This window comes from Pinus tabuliformis, chromosome 6 (assembly GCF_031772625.1).
Source record: "Pinus tabuliformis cultivar Carrire ecotype Pingquan chromosome 6, CPIR1, whole genome shotgun sequence".
NCBI lineage: Eukaryota > Viridiplantae > Streptophyta > Pinopsida > Pinales > Pinaceae > Pinus > Pinus tabuliformis.
Genome location: NC_142292.1, coordinates 465,926,433 through 465,946,109, shown reverse-complemented (window position 1 = coordinate 465,946,109; position 19,677 = coordinate 465,926,433). Strand labels below are relative to the sequence as shown.

Sequence of the window (19,677 nt, the reverse complement as noted above, 5' to 3'; positions counted from 1 at the left end):
TAATATTATAAACCCAAGGGTTAATAAACCCTAGGGAATAATATTAAACTCTATGATTTATATTATAAACCCAAGGACTATAAACACTAGTATTAACATTATAAACCCTATGATTATAAACTTTGAGATTATAAACCTTAAACCCAAAATTATAAAGCAAAATATTAAACCCTAATTTATCAAATGTCACAATGCAACATGAATAAATATCAATGTAATGTATCATTGTGACAATGACTGTCACACTGTTTGTCATATTGTGACAATACTTGTCACACTATGACGTTGGATAGATTTTTGTATCATTCCAAAGTCACAATATTAGACCCTACTATTAAACCAAATATTATAAACCCTAACATTATAAAGCCCAAAATTATAAACCCTAATATTAATATTATAAACCCTACAATAACTATTATCAACCGTAGTATTAATATTATAAACTCTAAGATTAATATTATAATCCCTTACATTATTATTATAAACCCTAATATTAAAACCTTATATTAAACCCTAATATTAAACTTAATATTATAAATCCAATATTAAATGCTAATATTAAGAACTCCATATTATAAACCCCAATATTATAAACCCTAATATTAAACCCTAATTTTGTATTACCGCATTGCGACGTTGAATAATTTTTAATGTAATGTAACTTTGCAACAATAGTTGCAGATTTATTGTCTCATTGAAACAATGCAATAATGTAATGTTGGACACATTTTTGTACCATTACAACATCACAATATTAAACCCTAATGTGGAATTGAATATTATAAATCCTAATATCATAAACCCAATATTATAAGCCCTAAGACTAATATTATAAACCCTAAGATAAATATATTACGCCATAAATTTAATATATCAAACCCTAACATTAGCATTATAAACCCAAGGGATTGAATATAGGGGAGACTTTGAAGATGGCAAAGAGAGAGACTAGGGTTTTGTCTGTCTGTAGGGATTTGAACTCACGACCCTTGTTCGAGTTTGGATAATCTGCTTTACCTACATTCTTTCATTTTTTTGCTTTAGGATTTTTCATAGCTGACAGGTCAATCGTTGGAGTGGGGTTTATCTGTCGAGTATCGAGGTTATTTAGATGGATTTAGGTCAAGACTTGCATGTCAACATGGATGATGAGCTCGTGGATTACTCCGTTGACCCTTATGAAGCTTTACTGATTTGGACGGGCTTGCCACCTCAACTACCCTTGATGGATCCACCGAAAGTAGGAGGGCTACCGGCCTCACAAGTAGTAGAAGTTAGGGTTTTTTTAGAAGTGGGGTTTGAAAACCCTAGTTCCCTAGCATTTGCAAATACCTACCGTATCGGTCAGACATCACTAGGGTTCCAAATATCTGGTGTATCTGTGTATCCACTCGCACAGCCTCACGTCGAGCTTCTGGTCCCATCGCGTTTGAACTACAATTTCTGTTGTCTTATCTCAACCCCTCCTCATCTACTACCCTCTCTGAAAGAATTTTATATCAGGGAGGTATCTTGGATCAGTTAGCCATCATCTCATATTCGGACCCTTTTAGTGCTCCCTATCATTCTATTGTAATGCAGATCCACCCCTTAGAAGCAGCGAACATCCTTCAGTGTCTTGAGATCTCTACTCTGGTACAAACATCAGGTTTTTTTGAAGGTCCTCCAGTCAATCCCCCAGACAAAGTGTTACCAGATGCTAGGTTCAGCACTTCATTGAACCTGCCCTCTCAAGATCTTGCCACATCGAAGTGCGCACCTCTTAAGAAACGTGAAAAGAAAACCAAAAGTACCAAAATCAAAGAAAAATCAAGGTTTCTAGTGTTAGGAGAGGGTATTCGGTTGGACGAAGTTATGGACATTGCAGAAAATGTTTTAGTTAGAAGGGTCCACAACAAAGAATACACCACAACACATCTGAAGAAATGGGTGGTCGAAATCTGGGGACAAATTCTTGATTCCTTACCAATAGTAATGACCATGACTAGGGGTTGGTTCGCCCTACGATTCCATCGACCCAAACATGTGAATGGGTCCTATCAAAGTATTGGAACATTGAAATGATGCTAGTCCTACTGAAGAAATGGTCCCCATTATGTGATCTGGAGCATGAGCAATTGGGAGTAGGACTAATTTGGGTCAAAATGCCTAGACTCCCTCTACAATTCTGGACTAAAGATGTGTTCAGATGTGTTGGAAATGATTTAGGGGTTTTCTTGTACTATGAAAAATATTTCCAAGAATTAGGCAAGATGGCCTATGCACGCATTCTAGTACATCTAGACACTCACGACGGATTGGTTGAAAGCCTAAGATTGCAATGGCAGGGCAATATATGTCTCCAAAAATTGGACTACGAGGGCGTCCATTTCCAGTGTCATAGATTCCATGAGTTTGGTGATACTTACAAGGAATGCACCCTACTAGCCAAAAATAATTCGGGTGGAGAATCAACGACTCGAGTGGCTGGATAGGGCACAACATCCACTTTAAAGAAACAGATGCCTCATAAACCATCATCTCGCAAATGTAAAGGCCTCGAATAGGACAAAGTGTAGAATGTGATCAATTCTTGCACTCCATCTCCTATCGTCACCAGATGCCATGCAATTGTTACAACATCCTCTTCAATTAATGTTTCTTCCGTTCCTCCATTTGAACCTTTTATTATAAATGTATCATATGCTTCTAATCATTATCATCATACTAGGTTCATTTCTTCTAGGATTTTTTATGGATCTATCTAATGTGCTCAGTCCTCTGTCCCTACTTGTTTTCCAACCCCTACCCCATCCATCTTGTGCACCACATTGGCCACCGATCCTAATAGAGGGTATGCCTCTTTCGAATCCAATTCCAACCACATATATTTTCTGAGGTCTCTTGCAAAACAACCTGTAACCATGACATGTGGTCTTGGATAGTCGTCTACTCCCAAAATCAAATAACATGCTTGGGTCAGACAATCTTACATTTCTAAGGCCATTCATAGGGCTAGCATGGATGTCGTTGAAGGTAGTAAGTTATCACTTGAAAGGGTTCTTAGAGCAAAAGGAAACCCTGATATGGTTCCCCAATGAAGTGTATCTCTTTCAATTGTAGGGGTCTGGCTAGGCCTGCTAAGAAACTAGCCTTTAGGAGACTTCTAGATTTAGAAAAGGTTGATGTCATTTTTTTACAAGAAACACTTGGGAGCAACATTCAAATCTGCTCACTGCTGGAAGGACTTAAACCTAGATGGACCTTCCATGCATTAGATGTTCTAGGCATATCTGGAGGTATTGTTGTAGGGTTTGATGGAAGAACCACGAAGTTGTTAAATGTTTGGGGGAGGAATGGTGTTTTAATGGCAGATATTTTTTCTAAAGAGTTAGGAATGGAACTCCAATTCGTGAATATATATGGACCTTGTCATAGGCGTGTGGAATTCTAGGAAAATCTCATGAGATCCTTGTTTATGCTAGTAAATAATATCATCATTAGAGGGGATCTCAATTTCTCCATTGGTCAAGCTGAATCTTGGGGTAATCATGCCCAAATCGGTTCCCTCTCGAACTTCTTTTTTTAATTGATGGAGGATCACCATTTGATTTATATACCTGTGGTGTGATTACATCCAACTTGGAGAAATAGGAGAATAGAGGACACTATGCTCGCTATGTTCCTTGATAGATTCCTCATCAAGGATGACCTTATGGACAAATTTGTGAACATCAGACAATGGGTTGCCTCCGAGGGGATTTTAGACCACTCTCCCATATACCTTGAGCTCATCGGTGCCTCTCCCAAACCAAAATATCCCTTCAAATTAAAATCGACATGGTTGAGAGATGAGGGTTATCAAATATGGTTAAACAATCATGGCATGAGACTAATCTATCTGATGATCAATCAATGGAAACATATTTTGTTGAGAAGCTTAACCTTATTAAGAAGAAGACAATCATCTGGGCAAGAGAAAAGAAAAATAAGGGTGACGAAGCACTCAAATACATTGAAGACACTCTGGCCAGATTAGAAAGCTCTGTTGGAGGAGGTTTTGAGTCTACTCAAACAAAATAACAAGTCATTATACTCGAAGTTGATCATCTCAGAATCTCAAAAGGAAGGGAGAAAAGTTGGTGACTCAAGAGCAGAGCCATCTGGCTACAAGTAGGAGATGAGAATACGAAATTCTTTCAGCAATTTTCCAAAGGGTGGAAAGCCAAAAACACTATTTGGTCGTTGGAAGACAATGAGGGTTCTATGGTAAAATCATTTAACAATCTTTCCAAACTGGATATTTCACATTTTAAACACTTATTCAGAGCCCCACATGAGGCAACACTGGTTGAGATCATCAGGATTGTTGGCCTATTTCCTAGGTTTGTGGATGAGGATACTACTGAAGCTCTTAATGCACCTGTGACCATCGGGGAACTTGAAGCTATACTAATATGGTTTAGAAAATACAAGAGCCTTAGCCCAAATGACTGGCCTATATAATTTTACTTGACATTTTTTGAATTTCTTGGGCATGATCTCCTTAATCTTAATGAGAAAAGTCGTTAGAATGGTAGGATGTATGATGCCTTCAATGCTACCTTTATCACCTTGATTCCCAAATCTAATAACCCTCACACCTTTGATGACTTCCGTGCCATTTCACTCTGCAACTGTATTTACAGTATCATATCCAAAATCATCGCAAATCGTATAAAGCCGATCTTATCCATGCATATCTCTCCTGAACAATTTTCCTTTTTTCAATAACTGTCAAATCTATGAAGCTATCGGGAATTCTCAGGAAGGTCTTCACTCTTTGAAAATCCACAAACTGAAGGGAATGATCTTTAAAATTAATCTTTCCAAGGATTTCGACCAAACCAGCTGGTTGTACCTTAGGATATTGCTAACTCATCTGGGTATCCACATGATTTCATTATGTGGATTATGTGTTGCATTTCATTTGTTTCCTACAACATTCACATTAATGGATCAACTTCTAATTTATTTCATGCTAAGCATGGATTACAACAGGGATGTCCACTATTGCCCCTTATTTTTGCCTGGTCATGGAAGGACTAAGCAGATTAATCACTGAGGAGAAGTCTCATGGCAAAATCAGAGAAATCAAAATTGCATACAATGTCATATTATCTCACCTTCAATTTGTAGATGATGTTTTATATTTCTAAAATTGATCTCTCAACGACTCCACCTCCTTCAATATCATTCTTAACCTCTTCTGCAAGGCTACTGGAATGACTATCAATCATGAGAAGTCCTCCATGACCACATTAAGGTGCTCACAATATGAAATTGATTATGCCAATCAGAAATTTGGCCTTTGATGAAGGCCTCAAGTACTTGGGATTTTGTCTTAAAACCAAATACATATAAAATTGTTGATTGGTCATGTCTTGTGGCTAAGATAGAAAATACAATTAACATTTGGCATCATCGTTAGATCTCTCGAGCTGGGTGACTTTCCCTTATCAAATATATATTGGAAGCCACCTTGGTATATTGGATGTCACTGGGATGGATCCCCAAAGGTATTTTATCCAAAATACAATAATTATGTTGCAAGTTTCTCTGGCGTGGCAGTCTGGAGGGTCATGCATTCGCTTGCTTTCTTGGGAACACATAGCACTACACAAAAAATGGGGTGGATGGGGGATGAAGAATCTTGAATGTTTCTCCAAGGCCCTGGCAGCAAAACTAGGATAGCAGTTGCTCACCTCAACCAGTCTCTGGACCGAAGTCGTCATCCAGAAATACATCAGCCCACAGAACATACTTGATTGGATTCAGTGACCAAATTGGAATAGAAAGGATATATCAATAATCTGGAGAGTTGTATTGAACTCTATCCCATATATCCGTTCAGGACTAGCATGGAAAGTGGGTTCAAGAGACAAGGTGCGAATAGGTTTGGATGCCTAGTCTGGGTGTGGGAATGCTCACCTACTCTCACATGAACTTATCCAAATCCTAGAGGCATTTGATATAAGGACCCTGAATCAAGTAGCGGACCCCAACAACTCGACTATCTTTGCATAGGCCTGGAAGTCTGCACATGATCTACAGATCCCAGAACCGTGGCATCAAGAGTGGAATGGTTTCATCTCTACTTTATCTAAAGCTCATATTAGAAATCAGGACCGAGATGATGAGCTTGCTTGGGTCATATCAAAATTAGGTATCTACTTGCCAAAGGTCAATTATCCTTACATATATGTGGACCATGAGCCTCAAAACCATGTTTAGTGGTGGCGTATGCTCTGGAAACTTAAAGCCCTGCCAAAGACTAAATTACTTATGTGGTTCTTACTTTGCAATAAGGCCCCCACAAGAGACAACTTGCAGAGGCGATCCTTTCAGGATCCCATTTGGTGCATTCTTTGTACACATGACATGGAATCCATTGATCATCTTTTTCTTCATTGTCCTGCAACAATAGACTTATGGAACAAGTATATCAATTCCTTCAATATTCCTTTGATATGGGTTGGTGCAAGGATCCATGTTGCATGGGAATACTGGTGGAATAATGCCAATCCATCCAAACTTCACAATCTTCCTTTACTGGTTTGCTGGTGTATATGGATTGGTCAAAACAAATATATTTTTCATGGTTCTTCCCCTAACTAGTCATTGCATTTTCCAAATATCACTTCCCTATATAACTTACTGTCGGATGAAGATCCTCGTTAGCAGCACAGAACCATTGTCGCTGAAATTATAGACAAATCTATTCCTTGGGCCTATTTCAATGGCTCGACACAGTAGAATGGATGTGGGGAGGGGTTGCTTTATACTTACATGAAGAGCACTATTTCAAAATGAAAATCGACCTTGGTCAAGGAACTAACAATTATTTAGTACTTAACAGTCTCCACCATCTATTGATTTATGCACTTGAGAAAGACATTCGTCGTATCCAAATATTTGGAGATTCAAAGATAGTTATAAATTGGTTCAATATGCAAGTTGATTGCCAAGTGCACACACTTAAGAATTTATTGGATGAAGTACTTGCACTAAAATCTCACTTTGATTTTATCTCTGCTCATCATATTTATAGGGAAAGGAATCAACTTTCCGACATCCTTTCCAAGGAGGTAGCACAACAACCTCGTGGTCATTGGATGATCCAGGAGCACAATGGGCATGAATTTTACCAATTTTTCCACAGACAATTTACATAGCAGCAACAACAAAGGGCAACGTCGCCCTAATTTTTAGTTTTTGAACCTGAATATTTTTTATGTTCATATGTATCTTTCTGTATTGATTTTAGACTATATACTCTTTTTGTATTAAATACTCTGTAAGCATATCTCCTACAACATTGTACAGACCATCATAGACTTTCTCAGTATTTGGCAAGGCCACCAATTTTGGTATATGCTTCATAGAAGCATCTACAATATGTAATTTTCAAAATTTCACATGATGGAAATTACTATTTTTCCTTGGGAAAAAGAACCCAAAGGATTAATATTAATAAACTAAGGGATTAATTTTATAAGCCCCCGGATTAATATGATAAACCCAAAGAATTAATATTAAAAACATTTTGGATTAATATTATAAACATAAGTGATTATTATAAAGCCTAATATTATAAAGCATAATATATTATTATACATAAAAAACCTAATGGATTATTGATATTATAAACCCAAGCGATTAATATTAGAAACCCAAGGGAACAATATTAAACTCTAAGATTTATATTATAAACCAAAGAACCTATAAAAACTTGGATTAATATTAAAAACCCAAGGGATTAAAAACCCTAGGATTAATATTATAAACCAGAATAAACCCTAAAACCTAAAACAAATATTATAAATATAATATTAAACCCTAATTTATTTAATGTCATAATGCGACATTGAATAAATTGTAATGTAATGTATCATTGTGACAATAATTGTCACATTGCTTGTTGCATTGTGATGATGCTTGTCACACTGCAACACGAGATATATTTCTATATCATTACAATGTCATAATATTAAACCCTAATATTAAACTAAATATTATAAACCATAATATTATAAAACCCAACATTATAAACCCTAAGATTAATATTATAATCGCTAAGATTAATATTATAAACCCTATAATTAAATATTATAATCCATAGGGCTACTATTATAAACTCTAAGATTAATATTACAAACCATTGTATTAATATCGTAAACATTAATATTATAAAACCTCATAGTAAACCTTAATATTAAACCCAATATTATAAACTCAAATATTAAAAACCTAACATTTCAAACCATGATACATTTTAATGTTAATCAAATAAGGAGATACCTTTTACTAATATTTAATATTTATAATATTAAATATATATTTTTTAACTATCAACATTATTAATATTAATGTTACAATTTAAATATTAATAATTTTAATGTTATTATGTTAGTAACATTAAATGCTAATGATTTTTGAAAATTATTATGATTAATAATGTTATTAAAATTATTTTTTTAAACATGATTAATATTGTATTAACAATGTTATTAATAATTATTTTATTGATAATATTACTAATAATATTGTATTTAATATTAATTTAAATGTTATTTTTATTATTAATGATGATTTATATTTATATTTTCTTTAAGAGATATTATTTATTTATGATAATAACTATTATAAATTTATAAAAAAACTTTTTATAAGAACCTGTCTAATCAAGGAAGCTCTTGAAATTGAAAAGAACCCTAACAATGTTAATCGAGAGGATGGTTTTAAGTTTAGTCAATCTTCGTGTCCCACCCCTAAGCTATTCCTTGGTTCCCTTTCCCTCCCACCCTTTTTCTTTTCACCCTCTCCCCTCCTTAACCAGTATCATAGCTCTTAGTTTCTCTTTTATTTTTAATTTATTGTTTTTAACAATATAAAGTCTTAATCAGTTCAATTTTAATAAGATTGGTTTTATTTTATATTAATATTTCAATTCTTGACATTAATGATATTAATCAATGATTCTTTTAACTCGGTATTCCAACCAATTTAAATCTTAATAATAATATTTCAATCATTATATACCTTAATTATTTACCAAATAATTTTAATATTAATATAATGATAATATAAATAATTAAATCAATATATTCCAATATTAATTATTAGTATTAATATAATAATAATATAATAAATTTAATATTAGTATTAATATAATAATAATATACATATTTTAATTATTATATTTTTCCTCTAATTATAATATAAATTTCTAATAATTATAATACTAATGCGCTTTAATATTAATACAATAATCATTCTTATAGATTTAATATTATTTTATAATAATAATCATTTTTCTTTCAAATAAATCAATAATTATTTAATTATTTTTATTAATAATTTTTTCTATTTAATAATTAATTTTTTCTTTTCAATTTATCAATAATTATTTAATTATCTTTATTATAAATTTGGCTAATTACTTAATAATTTGTTTTAGAGTTTAATTCAAAATTAACAACTATAAATCTTATTAGTTATTTTTTTATTTTTATTTTATAAATTAATAATCATCAATTTATTATTATTATTATTATTTTGAGTAATATATTAATATTTAATAATAGTCATATTAGGTATTAATACTTTATTAGTTTGTTGTGCGCCTAGAGTAGCTCAAGTGGCAATGGTCGTGGAATGAAGTCTCATTAAACTTCATTCCACTGAACCAGAGTTCTTGGATTCGAATCTTGTGCTACCCTCCGTGTAGCGAGGTGAATAATGAACATGTAAACTCCAAAATCAAAGAATCCAACAAAACTTACAAAAAAAACACACTTTAATAGTTTATGGTTTATAATTTATTTTTTAACAATGTATTATTTTTGTTCTTTAACTTATATCCCAATTAAAGTTATATTTTAAGTATCAAAATACTATTATTATTAATAATAAATTTAATATTTTTAATAAATTCTAATGTCTAATCTCTACTCTTTCTGACTACACAAAACATATATTTAAAAAATTATTAATATATTTTTTTCCAAAAACTTATTTCATTATCTTTTATAAAAAAATATTATAAACTATTTATAGACTAATTTAAAAACCTAAAATAAAAAAATAATATATATATTCAATAATAATTTTATTAAAACTTAAAATTAGAAAAACCAAAATAAAATTATAAAAACCTAAAACTCTATATTAAACACCTAAACTTAAAATAGTATTCCTAATAATATTAGGAAAACTCAATATCATAACTCCTAAATAACTTAAAGCTATACAACCCTAAAATCTAAAACCTCAAACTATAAAGACTTAAGTGACGCTTATCAACCTCATATTTAATATATTATTTTTTTAATATTTAATAACCTAAAATTATAAAAAGCTCATGAGATATTTTTTTTAATATTATGCTATGAGGCCATCACATTTGAAGTGTTCACATTCAATTTATTGGAAAGGCATAAATATGACTTTTGTATTTAACTTTGCAAATTAAACGCAGCTGAGTGAGGCCTGCCTGTATCGTACATTGGACACAATAAATTCGACTAATCATGCTTCATCTTATACATTTTTTGATTCGAATATCCATTTATTGATTATATTCATGTTCAATGATCGTTGTTTGCATCCATTTATAATCTTCATTTACTCAAATTACCTTTCACAATATGGGCTGCCCATAAAAACTAGTTCTTTTGTTCTTATTCGCCCTTTTAAATTGTATTTATAGGCAATTTTGCTTCATTGAAATCAACATTTTCAATATAGGATAAAAATTAAAGGTCTTTATCATCATAGGGTTACTTCAAGATTTCTTATAATTTTTTTGCAATACAAACATATGTGTAGATTTTTAAGTTGAATATATTTTGATGTTTAATAAAAAATAGATTTTGGACTTTGATTGATGGGAGGTTTAAGTGATATATTGAGTTTTTTATATTTTGATCATTGTAATTAGGGATTCCATTCTATTAATATTTGGAGATTTTAGATTATTGAAGCTTTTTCACGATTTCTATACATCAATAAGGCATTGAAATCATAACATGTTAGTGTTAATAAGAAAATTGATTGTATAATGTGAAATATATGATAATCTTTTGGGACTAATTTTTAAAAATTAATATTAGTTTAATTGTTTTGCATTTTAATTTTTATTTGTTTATTTGAAGTTGTATAATTCTTTATATTATTATAATTTTTAATTTATTCATATATTAGTTATATAATTACATAACTAAAACCTACAACTTTAACAAATTCATATCTAATTTTTAAAAAATTAATCCAAAAATATACCAAAAAACCAAAACTTAATAAATATTAAACCAAACTGAATCTCAAACTTCTCATTAACCTTATACACAACAACATGATGCCTATACTTGGCACCTTATAAACAACTTCACCTTAGTTATAATAGGTTTAGGGCATATTTTAAATAAATATTTCATGGTGCCCATTTATTGAAGACACTTTTGATTTTGAAGGGAAAGTAGAATTTAGCTTCAGCTTATCAAAAAATTTATAAAAATTTGCAAATTTTAAAATATTTTGAAATTATGAAATATATGAGAGATTATCTATTTTACTTCTTTCATATCTATTATTATATGACCTGAATATTTTCAAATATACCATCTAAATATATCCAACTTGCTCAAACATATCTTGACTGGAAATTTAATAATAAATTCTCTCAAACATTAAAAATATTAAAAAATAAAAATTAATAATGATTTAATATAATATCTCATTTCCAAATTCTATTTTATTGAAGTAAAAAAAAGTAACTCATTTTTTTCATAAATTGTGTCATTAAAGTTGTGAAAAATTGTTGTAACATTAAAAACCAAATATTATAACACATCATTTAATAAATAAAATTTCAAATTATTATTTTTATATTACCATTTATAATAAAACCATTAAACAATTTTACTGTTTTATCATATTATTTTATGAAAGTTAAGTGATGTTTTTGTAGACTATGTAGGTTCACGATACCTTTTGCCTGAATGACTAAAAGTTAGTTCAGGTCTTTAAACCAAAGACAATAAAACCTGAATTGAAATTTTCATTCAACCTCTCATTCCAGTCAAAGCTAGTAATTAGACAGCTGAGCAATTATTTGGCATCTAAAAAGCAAGAATTTATAATTCTTTTAGATTCTTTCAATGTGTATTCATCCGAAATTTCATTCCATAAATAATAAATGACTTTAAAACAATAAATTACAAGAAAACCAACTATGCTTAAAGTCGGCTCGTATGTGTCTTTCAACCAAATATATGTGAATACGACTAGTGACATGGTGTTGTGTACTTTGCTACTGATAAGTTGCAATTTTCTTTGGAATTGAGTTTAATAGTATAGAAGTCGGCTAGTGAGTTTCTGTAAAACAAAAAGATTAAAGTATAATTGATCGTGTAATATGATGGGATTATATTTTTCGATCTGTTGCGGGATTCTTTAATTCCTCATATGGGTGGAGAAACAACAAATAGTGGATAGATCCTAATTAAAATTTACATGTATATAATTACACGAGGTTTGAGTTGAGCGTGTCTCTGCCTTGAGACTTTTCAGCCTCTCGCGGAGTGTGAAAGGCAATAGACACAGGAATCCGAGGGGACGACGGCAAGCAGCAGCACCTTGTGAATCTGTTCCCAAACTTTTGGGTCTGTTCTGTTTTGTGTTTGGGTCTAGAGACTTTGAACGGTGAAATGCGAGAAGAGAGAGAATCAGCAGGCGCACGAAAATTTTACAGGACTTTGTTCCAGGCTGTGACAACATAATCAGTAGAGATAATGATAATGTCGAAGCTTTGAAGGCAGGTGTTACGATCCCCAGGGTGGTTTTGATACATTATTTGCTCTGCAAAACTATCTCGAGGGATGCCGAATATATGTATGGTAGGGCGGTCTTTGGTTTCGATTTTGTATGCTTCATCTTGTCTGTCGACCCTGTCAATGTTCTGGGATAGACCCGGGCTTTCATGAATATATTGAAGGTTGCATCAGACATATTGCTATAGGAGATTGTCCATATACTGGTGCTGTTCTTGATTGCAATCTATATATTAATTTGTATGTATATGGGTCAGTTCTTGCATCTCAGGGCGAACTGATGTCCTATTGGACTGATTTTCTTAACATTGTTTGCCCACAATTTCGTGGAGGGTTAAGTTCCTGTTTTTATCCCACTGATTTCTGTTCCATTTGGAATTGGTGGATTGACTCTTTCATCATTTCTGGGCCGAGCAAGGAATTTGGTTTTAGGTTATGCAATAGGTGTTGGTCTTGTCTGGGATGATGTTGTTGCTGCTGCAAAGGGTAGGAGGACTGGGTTGATGGTATGAAGGGCTTGTATCTGCTTCCATGGTCTTTTGTTTGGTCTGTTTTTCCGCGTGCCGGGTTTATTTTCCGTCCACCACCTTTTTTTGCCGATATATGATTTGAGTTTACTTGTGGCGGGACGCCATGGTGGATATAAAGTGATGCTTCCATGGTCTTTTGTTTGGTCTGTTTTTCCGTGTGCCGGGTTTATTTGCCGTCCACCATCTTTTTTTGCCGATATATGATTTGAGTTTACTCGTGGCGGGACACCATGGTGGATATAAAGTGATGAGGCCTGGGTGGTTCATCCATTAATTCCGTGTAGTTAATTTTCTGTTTTTCCCTGACATGGGTCCATGTGGTTGATATGTCCGTTTCTGGATATATATTTTCCTAACATATGCGTCTGCCACATTCCCTTTTCGGGTTGATCACTGGCGGCGGAAATTCTGTTTTGATGTTATGTGGGGGAGTTGTCTATAATGCGACTTTTTGAAGATTTCGGTGACGGAATCCGGCGAAGAAATTGAGGTCAAATCTTGATTTCTTGCAGTTAAAATGGTTTTTTAACTGCATATTTGGATTCAGCACCCTGAAAAACCCCTGGGACGCTTTCATTGTGCAGAAACTAGCTATCAAACTTGCGATTCCAATAATTCCTGCCGGATTTCGACTGGAAAAATCCGCCGGAAAGACTTTCAAAAAGTCGCGTTATAGACAACTCCTTATGTGGGAGGCATGTGGACTGTCCTTGTCATTGGTTCCCGTTTAGATTATGGGTCCCGACGACATGGTGGTATGATTTCTGAGAGATTTCCTGTGATTTATGGGCTTACATATTTGTTTCCATTAAGTGTGGGTCTTTTCGTCCCTTTTCCACTGTTTTCCCATCATGGATCACATGGATCTATTTGCTTCGGATATTTCGGCACATGAGGCATTTATTGGTGCCACGCTTGAGGCGGAGTCACTATATAAAAATCCATATGGGTTGGCACTCGCGGATGGCCTAGATGGCACAAGTGTTGGATGCCAAGTGGATGTCTTTGGAGGTGTGCCAGGTGGTGCACATGTACAGTTTCTTTCACTTCATGGTCCACGTGGTTACTGGAATCATCATTCTCGGAATAGACATTCTATCAAAATATGTTCTCCAGCACCAATTCTTAGTTTTGGCCACGACGTTTTGCAGGATCGGGTTAGCAGTTTACAAAAGCGGGCATTAGTTGGTAGATGGCACTTTGCTGCAATGGGGGAAGGTGAGATGCGGAAATGGGTGGAAACTAAGTGGAAGTCTTTATTGGGTTACATGTCGTCGATGGTGAGGTTCATGAATGATTGGTACAATTCTCATTTTCTGTTTTAGGAGGATTTACAGAAGATTAAAGGGATACCATGGATTCGGGATCGGGGGTTTGTGGCCCTCCATGCATGGTACATTAGCTTCAATCCATTGAAGGAGACACCCAAAAATACTCTGATATGGTTCAAATTACTTTGTTTTCTTATTGAATTTTGAACGCGGCAGGTTTTCATGGACATTGGAAAATTCGTTTACATTGATCCACAATGTCTCGGTGCTCAGGACAAGCATATTGCTTGGATTATGATTGAGAAAGATTACAGCGGCGGCTTTCCTGACCATATTGAAATTTACTAGGAGGATACTCATCTGTTTCAAAGATTGGATTTCTGGGGTATTCCGTTCAGATGTCTCATTTGTCACCATACAGGTCATCTGATGGCATAATGTTTGTGATGTTTAGGTGGTAGGCGCTCGGTGTATGGACGTAAGTATCATGGGCATACAGTGTCCAAGGGTGGCGGAATTGTTGAGTCTGCTATTGGCCTGGCTCTTAGTGATAATTTGGGTGATATACATAATATATCAGGTACTCACCTTTCTCTCTCCCCTTTACTCAATCCGGCTTTTTGTCTCAAAAACGCATAAATCTCGTGCCTATTGAGGTTCCCTCATCCCCTGCGACTTCTAAGCGTACTGGGACTCCACTGTCTGATGACTCACTACCCATGTCGGACCATAATATTCCTTTTCCTAATATGGACCCCTTAACATCTGGGGTGATGCCACCCCTCTTGATGTCACATAGTGATATATCCCCATCACATATTATGTATATTCCTAAAAACCCTACACAACCTGTACTGCATACTTCTCCAGATACCAGGACCCAACCCATATCGCCACGTTCACCTGTAACTTCCCCTACCAACTTGGTGGATAGTGACTTGGAATGTTTACTTCAACGTAAGACCTTAGACCTTCACTCTCTTACCATACATAAAACTTCTAGTGCCACATCTCCTCTTATTAGTCCTACTTCTATGGGTAATATCACTACACGTTGCAAAAAGAGCCAGGATAGTCACCATTTTAGGGGTCGTGCTAAGGCTATCCCTTTTAGTCCTTCTGAATCTAATGTCTTGGTAGATGTTCCCATTGCTTCATCCATTCCTACATGGGCCCTTAGAGCAAATGCGGCCTCCTCGGGTCTTTCATGAAATTCATTTTATCTATGAATATTCAGGGACGAGGGGTTGCTCCGAAATTTTTGGCTCTCAAAGAATTATTCCTTTCTTCTCGCTCATATATTATTTTTATTTAGGAGACTATTCACTCTATGCAACAAGCGATTGTTTCTTTCAGAAAAATGCTCCCGGATTGGTACATGGTTGCTACAGATCCTGCTGGTTAGTCAGGTGGACTGGTGGCCTTATGGGACCCCATATTTGTTCATATGAGGGCTTTCTCATGCTTTGCAGGTATATTGCTTGCCGGTTGTATTAGAGGCTTCCACGGATGCATTCATAGTCTTAACATATATGCTCCGTACAAAGACCATCTCATATTTTGGGAAGGATTGGTTGCATATGAGATTTTAGATCTACAGTCTCTCATTATGGCTGGTGATATGAATTGCACTATTGGAATGGACGAGATATGGGGAGGCTCCAGAAAAAATGAATTGATTTCTGTCCACCCAAGATTGGTCCTACTTGGGAAATTGGGTGGGCGGGGAATGGTTATGTGGTTAAATGCCCGGATAGGTTCCTTATTCATGAAGATCTGGTGAACAGACTTGGGTCTGTACAGTCAGGTATTATAAGTAATTTTATATCAGATCATAGACCCATTAATCTTTTGTGGCGACGGGGGGATCTCCATTTTGGGTTTCCATTCAAATTTAATCGAATTTGGTTGCAGGACCCTGATTTCGATTCTCTTGTGTGGGAGTGTTGGCAGAAGGAACAGGCACGGGATCTTTCTCCTATGACAAATATTGTAAACAAGCTCAGGGATTTAAATGTGGTGGCAAAGAAATGGGACATATGGAAGAAGGCCCAAATGAAGAATGAGTTGAAAGATATTTCGGTGGATCTGGATAAACAATGACAACTACTCATTCTCCTAAATCCCCCGACATCCATAAAGATGGATATACACTCATTAGAAATGAAGAGAAATCATATTCTGAAGCTTCCGGAGGCTTCATGGAGGCTGAAAAGCAGGGCTATTTGGATCCAAGAAGGCGATATAAACACCAAATTCTTTCATAGATTCGCCAACCACAGAAGGAACATTAACAACATATGGGAGATTAAGGATTCTTATGGAAACAAATGTCTCACTCAAGAAGAGATTTCTAGGGCGGTTATCCTGCATTTTGAATCAGCATACGGGAAGAGGGTGGTGGACAATGTTGAAGACCAGATCTCAGGGGTGGATGTATATCCAAATATGTTTGATTTTAATGCAAATGAGTTGTTGTTTAAAGAAGTCACTAGGAGGAGATTATGGGGATCCTTAAATCATTCAAGAAATGTCTGGGTCCTGATGGATGGACTGTTGAATTATTTACACATTTCTACAACATATTCCAGGGGGATATATTGGCCATGGTCGAAGAATCAAGAATCTGCGGGTTTATACACCCTCATATAAATTCGACTTATATAGCTCTCATCCCAAAGGGGTCTTCCACTGGGACCTTTTCGGATTATAGATCGATCTCTCTGTGTAATCTTATTTATAAGATTATATCAAAGACTATTACTGGCAGGATGAAGCTCATTCTATCCAAACACATATCGCCTGAGCAATTTGGTTTTCTACAAAATAGACAAATAAAGGATGTCGTCACCATTGCACAAGAATGCTTGCATACCATACATATAATAAAACTAAATGATGTTGTCATGAAGGTTGATCTTCAAAAGGCATATGATTGTCTTGACTGGGGATACTTGAGAATGATTTTATACAAAATAGGATTACAGGCTAGAAATATGGAGTGGATTATGGCTTGTATTACTAATGTGCAATTTGTTGTTATAATCAATGGACTTCCCACCAAATTCTTCGTGGCGGGTCGTGGGCTCAGATAGGGCTGCTCCCTATCTCCGTTACTTTTTATATTGGGTATGGATGGTCTAGGTGGTCATATTAAGCATGCTGCAGACACTACGGGTCGCAACATTAAGATTTCTCACAGCGTTTTCGTGGATGATGTTCTGATTATGGGCATGATAAATAGGATCGCATGGAGGGATTTATCATATATATTTGCCAGATTCGGAAATGCTTCGGGGCTCTTTATGAATCTACAGAAATCAATCATACTATATGGTAATTGCATACAGGAGGATATTGAGTTCATAAAGGACATATTTGGTATTGGCGCTGATTATTTGGAGGGAGGCTTGAAATATTTGGGATATCACATAAAACCCAACAAATACAAACTTATTGACTGGATGTGGCTAGTGGATCAGATTTCGTGTTGGGAGAACAAATGCCTTTCACTGGGGGGCCACATTACTCTTGCTCAATCTGTGATTACACAGCTGAGTGTGTACTGGGCACACTTGTATTATATTCTGGTTGCTATCATAAAGAAACTAAATAGAATCATGGCACACTATATCTGGACGGGTGGTATTACCAAGAAAAAATACCACTTGACAAAACTTGCCACAATCACCACTCCAAAACGGATGGGAGGGTGGGGTATCCTAGATTTGAGATGATTTGGAGGGGCATTGTTACAAAAAGCTCTATGGTGAGGCATTTTCAGCGGCAGCATATGGAGCAATATTATAAAACACAAATATCTAAAGGATCATTATTTCGCTGCTTGGATGCGTCGAGATCTCATAGGGACTCCTTTGGGGTCGGCTATTTGGTGCAACTTTAAGAAAATCAGTCAATGCTTCCTTCAGAACTTATGCTAGGTTTTTGGTTCGGGTCACTGGACTCTGATTGGACAAGACTACATACTGGGTTTTAATAATGATTTCCCTATCTCGGAGGCGCTTATATAGAGCTTTCACAATATGGGTATATTCTATTGGAACCAGGCCATCTCTGCATGGAATGGTCAATATCCTATATGGCGAATGGCGGATGAGATGGGTTTGGAAAACATGCTCGTTGGAGAGTGGGATCGGATCCGTTCCGAGTTGCGATGGGCGGGCATCGGAAGGGAGATTGGAGGTGACAGAATTACCTGGTGGGGTAAGATGAAGACTCGTTGTGTTGTTGTGGCAGATATATACAACACCCTATGTCTACAAGGGTCACACAGAAATGAGGTATGTGAATTTTACAAATTCTGGAAGACAAAAATTCCCATTAAAATCATTGTATTTGTATGGCTTGTATGGAAAAACAACAACTTAACTTGGGAAAATATACAGAAGAGAAATTGGCAAGGGCCAAGTATATGTGTCTTGTGTAGGGTAGCGAAGGAAAATAATGTACATTTATTCCTCACTTGTTCGGTTTCTATGAAGATCTAGTGCTATATTGTGCAATATATTGATTTCCCACTAAAAAACTTCTCAGAAATCCCAGAATGCTTAGGCTGGTGGAGCAAACAAAATAGTATATGGCAGACCATTCCATTAATTTATTTTTGGAAAATATGGAGATGGCGCAACAAGATATTATTTGAAAATTTCATAGAATATTCCTCACAGGCCATGGATTGTATCCTTGAGTGGCATCATTTTTCTAAGAATAACAAAAAGGATACTACAAACACTAATATTAGGAAGCTTGGTCCTGGGGATATATATCCGGATGCTTTTTTTGATGGGGCAACACAAAAGGAGATTTGTGGATGTGGTTTCTAGCTCAGAATCCCAGAGGAACATGAACACTGGGTACATTGGAATGTTGGCCGGGGTACAAATATGAAGGTTGAAATTATTGCTATATGGGGTTTACTCTATTTTGCTACATATCTAGACATCCCTAGTATTCACATATTTGGCAACTCAATGGCTATCATTGAACACATTTTGGGGAAAA

General features: G+C 35.0%; 1 protein-coding gene across 1 annotated transcript; it reads left to right on the top strand.

Annotated features, from left to right (window-relative positions):
- The first annotated feature begins 17,786 nt into the window (after positions 1–17,786).
- LOC149259331 (uncharacterized) lies at positions 17,787–18,392 on the top strand. The gene has a single exon (XM_089453876.1). It carries the CDS (start codon positions 17,787–17,789, stop codon positions 18,390–18,392), a length of 606 nt encoding a protein of 201 aa, XP_089310002.1.
- Positions 18,393–19,677: the final 1,285 nt, after the last annotated feature.